Source organism: Lepus europaeus, chromosome 15 (assembly GCF_033115175.1).
Source record: "Lepus europaeus isolate LE1 chromosome 15, mLepTim1.pri, whole genome shotgun sequence".
In the NCBI taxonomy this organism is placed as follows: Eukaryota; Metazoa; Chordata; class Mammalia; order Lagomorpha; family Leporidae; genus Lepus; species Lepus europaeus.
Genome location: NC_084841.1, coordinates 93,324,065 through 93,330,064, shown reverse-complemented (window position 1 = coordinate 93,330,064; position 6,000 = coordinate 93,324,065). Strand labels below are relative to the sequence as shown.

General features: G+C 53.0%; 1 protein-coding gene across 2 annotated transcripts in view; it reads left to right on the top strand.

The window, feature by feature from the left end:
- Nucleotides 1-6,000, top strand: part of SCAMP1 (secretory carrier membrane protein 1) — a 114,249-nt gene that overhangs the window by 85,665 nt on the left and 22,584 nt on the right. For both annotated transcript variants that reach the window (XM_062212525.1, XM_062212524.1), the window contains one exon: nucleotides 5,075-5,176. In XM_062212525.1, coding sequence (XP_062068509.1) covers nucleotides 5,075-5,176 — 102 coding nt within the window. The remainder of the gene's footprint in view (nucleotides 1-5,074; nucleotides 5,177-6,000) is intronic.

Here is a 6,000-nt window from a genome sequence, read left to right as displayed (position 1 = left end):
TGATCAGTACCAGTGTGTACCAGGAGACGCGGTGATCAGTACCAGTGTGTACCAGGAGACGTGGTGATCAGTACCAGTGTGTACCAGGGCACGCGGTGATCAGTACCAGCGTGTACCAGGAGACAGAGTGATCAGTAACAGTGTGTACCAGGAGACAGAGTGATCAGTAACAGTGTGTACCGGGAGACAGAGTGATCAGTACCAGTGTGTACCAGGAGACGCGGTGAACAGTACCAGTGTGTACCAGGAGACAGAGTGATCAGTACCAGTGTGTACCGGGAGACAGAGTGATCAGTACCAGTGTGTACCAGGAGACAGAGTGATCAGTAACAGTGTGTACCAGGAGACAGAGTGATCAGTACCAGTGTGTACCAGGAGACGCAGTGATCAGTACCAGTGTGTACCACGAGACAGAGTGATCAGTACCAGTGTGTACCAGGAGACAGAGTGATCAGTACCAGTGTGTACCAGGAGACACAGTGAACAGTACCAGTGTGTACCAGGAGACAGAGTGATCAGTACCAGTGTGTACCAGGAGATGCGGTGATCAGTACCAGTGTGTACCAGGAGACAGAGTGATCAGTACCAGTGTGTATCAGGAGACGCAGTGAACAGTACCAGTGTGTACCAGGAGACAGAGTGATCAGTACCAGTGTGTACCAGGAGACAGAGTGATCAGTACCAGTGTGTACCAGGAGACGCGGTGATCAGTACCAGTGTGTACCAGGAGACGCGGTGATCAGTACCAGTGTGTACCGGGAGACAGAGTGATCAGTACCAGTGTGTACCGGGAGACAGAGTGATCAGTATCAGTGTGTACCGGGAGACAGAGTGATCAGCACCAGTGTGTACCGGGAGACAGAGTGATCAGCACCAGTGTGTACCGGGAGACAGAGTGATCAGTACCAGTGTGTACCAGGAGACGCGGTGATCAGTAACCGTGTGTACCGGGAGATGCGGTGATCAGTACCAGTGTGTACCAGGAGACAGAGTGATCAGTACCAGTGTGTACCAGGAGACGCGGTGATCAGTACCAGTGTGTACCAGGAGACGCGGTGATCAGTGACAGTGTGTACCGGGAGACGCGGTGATCAGTGACAGTGTGTACCAGGAGACAGAGTGATCAGTACCAGTGTGTACCAGGAGACAGAGTGATCAGTACCAGTGTGTACCAGGAGACGCGGTGATCAGTACCAGCGTGTACCAGGAGACAGAGTGATCAGTGACAGTGTGTACCGGGAGACGCGGTGATCAGTACCAGTGTGTACCAGGAGACGCGGTGATCAGTACCAGTGTGTACCAGGAGACAGAGTGATCAGTACCAGTGTGTACCGGGAGACGCAGTGAACAGTAACAGCGTGTACCGGGAGACGCAGTGATCAGTACCAGTGTGTACCAGGAGACAGAGTGATCAGTACCAGTGTGTACCAGGAGACAGAGTGATCAGTACCAGTGTGTACCAGGAGACAGAGTGATCAATACCAGTGTGTACCAGGAGACGCGGTGATCAGTACCAGCGTGTACCAGGAGACGCGGTGATCAGTACCAGTGTGTACCGGGAGACAGAGTGATCAGTACCAGTGTGTACCGGGAGACGCAGTGATCAGTAACAGCGTGTACCAGGAGACAGAGTGATCAGTACCAGTGTGTACCGGGAGACGCAGTGAACAGTAACAGCGTGTACCGGGAGACGCGGTGATCAGTACCAGTGTGTACCAGGAGACAGAGTGATCAGTACCAGTGTGTACCAGGAGACAGAGTGATCAGTACCAGTGTGTACCAGGAGACGCGGTGATCAGTACCAGTGTGTACCAGGAGACAGAGTGATCAGTACCAGTGTGTACCAGGAGATGCGGTGATCAGTACCAGTGTGTACCAGGAGATGCGGTGATCAGTACCAGTGTGTACCGGGAGACAGAGTGATCAGTAACAGTGTGTACCGGGAGACAGAGTGATCAGTAACAGTGTGTACCAGGAGACAGAGTGATCAGTACCAGTGTGTACCAGGAGACGCAGTGATCAGTACCAGTGTGTACCGGGAGACGCAGTGATCAGTACCAGTGTGTACCGGGAGACGCGGTGATCAGTACCAGTGTGTACCAGGAGACAGAGTGATCAGTACCAGTGTGTACCAGGAGACGCGGTGATCAGTACCAGTGTGTACCAGGAGACGTGGTGATCAGTACCAGTGTGTACCAGGAGACGCGGTGATCAGTACCAGCGTGTACCAGGAGACAGAGTGATCAGTAACAGTGTGTACCAGGAGACAGAGTGATCAGTAACAGTGTGTACCGGGAGACAGAGTGATCAGTACCAGTGTGTACCGGAAGACAGAGTGATCAGTACCAGTGTGTACCAGGAGACAGAGTGATCAGTACCAGTGTGTATCAGGAGACAGAGTGATCAGTAACAGTGTGTACCGGGAGACAGAGTGATCAGTACCAGTGTGTACCAGGAGACAGAGTGATCAGTACCAGTGTGTACCAGGAGACGCGGTGATCAGTACCAGTGTGTACCGGGAGACAGAGTGATCAGTACCAGTGTGTACCAGGAGACGCGGTGATCAGTACCAGTGTGTACCAGGAGACGCGGTGATCAGTAACAGTGTGTACCAGGAGACAGAGTGATCAGTAACAGTGTGTACCAGGAGACAGAGTGATCAGTACCAGTGTGTACAGGAGACGCGGTGATCAGTACCAGTGTGTACCAGGAGACGCGGTGATCAGTAACAGTGTGTACCAGGAGACAGAGTGATCAGTAACAGTGTGTACCAGGAGACAGAGTGATCAGTACCAGTGTGTACCAGGAGACGCGGTGATCAGTATCAGTGTGTACCAGGAGACGTGGTGATCAGTACCAGTGTGTACCAGGAGACGCGGTGATCAGTACCAGCGTGTACCAGGAGACAGAGTGATCAGTAACAGTGTGTACCAGGAGACAGAGTGATCAGTAACAGTGTGTACCGGGAGACAGAGTGATCAGTACCAGTGTGTACCAGGAGACAGAGTGATCAGTACCAGTGTGTACCAGGAGACAGAGTGATCAGTACCAGTGTGTACCAGGAGACAGAGTGATCAGTACCAGTGTGTACCAGGAGACAGAGTGATCAGTACCAGTGTGTACCAGGAGACGCGGTGATCAGTACCAGTGTGTACCGGGAGACGCGGTGATCAGTACCAGCGTGTACCGGGAGACAGAGTGATCAGTACCAGTGTGTACCGGGAGACGCAGTGATCAGTAACAGCGTGTACCAGGAGACAGAGTGATCGGTACCAGTGTGTACCGGGAGACGCGGTGAACAGTAACAGCGTGTACCAGGAGACGCGGTGATCAGTACCAGTGTGTACCAGGAGACAGAGTGATCAGTACCAGTGTGTACCAGGAGACGCGGTGATCAGTACCAGTGTGTACCAGGAGATGCGGTGATCAGTACCAGTGTGTACCAGGAGACGCGGTGATCAGTACCAGTGTGTACCAGGAGACGCGGTGATCAGTACCATGTGTACCAGGAGACGTGGTGATCAGTACCAGCGTGTACCAGGAGACGCGGTGATCAGTAACAGTGTGTACCGGGAGACAGAGTGATCAGTAACAGTGTGTACCGGGAGACAGAGTGATCAGTACCAGTGTGTACCAGGAGACAGAGTGATCAGTACCAGTGTGTACCGGGAGACAGAGTGATCAGTACCAGTGTGTACCGGGAGACATGGTGATCAGTAACAGTGTGTACCTGGAGACAGAGTGATCAGTAACAGTGTGTACCAGGAGACGCGGTGATCAGTAACAGTGTGTACCAGGAGACAGAGTGATCAGTAACAGTGTGTACCAGGAGACAGAGTGATCAGTAACAGTGTGTACCAGGAGACGTGGTGATCAGTAACAGTGTGTACCAGGAGACAGAGTGATCAGTAACAGTGTGTACCAGGAGACGCGGTGATCAGTAACAGTGTGTACCAGGAGACGCGGTGATCAGTAACAGTGTGTACCAGGAGACAGAGTGATCAGTACCAGTGTGTACCAGGAGACAGAGTGATCAGTACCAGTGTGTACCAGGAGACAGAGTGATCAGTACCAGTGTGTACCAGGAGACGCGGTGATCAGTACCAGTGTGTACCAGGAGACGTGGTGATCAGTACCAGTGTGTACCAGGAGACGTGGTGATCAGTAACAGTGTGTACCAGGAAAATATCAGTAAACCCAAGAACTGTACTGAACACACTGACCAGAATGGCTGCACGCACACCGCGTATTCCCAGTGCTGGGAGCTGAGGGTGGGCGGGGTGTTCTTTCACGGCTGTGGGATGACAAATAGAACAAGCTCCCGTGAAAATTGCATGGCAGTTTATTAAAAATTCAGACGCACCCCTGCCGTAAGTTTCTGCCGTTTCCTTTGTGGATGCGTACCCAGGAGGCCAAGGAAATCTCCGTTCCTGTGAACACTTGCACGTGCACGTTCCTGGCAGCTTTATTTGGAGCAGTGCAAACCTAGGAGCTGACGTCAGTGTCCACCGGGCGTGAGGGAGTGCAGTGCAGCCTGTTGTGCATCTGAAGGCTGCCCGCCGTGCACCAGTCACAGGTCCCTGCAGACGGGAGAAGCAGGCGTGTGCGCTGGCACCCACTCACCTAGAGCTCTGAAATGCACCAGCTGTGACCGGAAGTGTTCCAGGAGAGGGAGGGGCGAGAGCAGAGGGTTATCCAGGGGCCCCTGGAGATGTGAGGATGGGCGAGACCCTGAGGTATGCTGTCAGAATGCGAATCTTCAATATTTGTTGTTTGTTACGTACTACTAATAATTCTATGAGGCTGCTGGATGACAAACGGAAAACCAAATAGTTTCCCCCGGTTAAGATGCACTGTGGCGCAGGCAATTGAAGTGACAAAGTGGCTTTGGGACGGTGGCATCATGTGAGGTTAGCGTGAAGGTTTCCAGACATTACTGTATTACGACTCAATTCCAGCCCCCTTTTTGTTAATTTTTGTCTGAGGTTTGAGTGTTAGTCTACATCTGAGTTAGAGGGTGCTGAGAGGTGCCGTGTCCGCCGTGTTACCCTTCTCCCTCCTCTGGTCTCTCCAGGAGTGACAGTTCGTTCCGATTCTTCGTGTTCTTCTTCGTCTACCTCTGTCAGTTCGCTGTGCACGTGCTGCAGGCTGCAGGATTTCATAACTGGGGCAACTGGTAAGTTCCTGACCTTGCGTGTTTCAGGTGGTTAACCCGGCATCTTGATGGACCTTTCGGCTTCTTAAAACCGTCAACACAGAAGAGTCAAGTTAGCAAATATAAACAAAACCAAACATAGTAAAAACAACAACAACAACAACAACAACAAAAAAACAATTAACAATGTTCTGAGGCGTAGCCTTTGGACAAACCATTCTCTCTGAAGATGATGTCCCCGTTAAAGGAGCCGTTTGAAGGAAAACGTGTGGGAATGGGCTTGCACAGACGCCGAGGGTGGTGACGAAGAGGCCGCGGGTGGCGGAAGGCAGAGAAAGGAACTGGGCGACCTGGAAGGCGCAGGGTCCCTGCTGCGTGGGAGGCACTGCTGTAGCACTCGGCACACGTGCCCTGTGGTGCATACGTGCCGGGACCTGGTCTGTGGAGTGTGCGATCCCCGCATATCCACGCACACACGCGTCTCGCGTGCTGAGCCGTGAGCGTGGGTCTCAGCATGGAAGGTTGCTCTCCCAGTGCCGGTCCTCAGACTGGAACTGTGTGGCCCCGGGCCGGGAGGCTGCAGCGGACTTAAGTCTCCTTTCTCCCGCGCAGCAGCAAACACCTCTTTAGTGAAATGGCGAGCAGAAGGGTCCGTGTCTCTAAATTACTCGTCTTCGTCTCTGGAGTTGTGTGTGGCTGAGCTCTGTGCTGGCGGTGCCGCCCGTGTCCCTGGGCACGTGTGGCTCTGTGTCCTGGCCACTACTCAGCAGTGACCGCTGGGCGTACTGCAGGCTCCTGGCTGTGTTTGTCCACACGGAGAACTCCTGTGGCTCTGTAGGATTGGT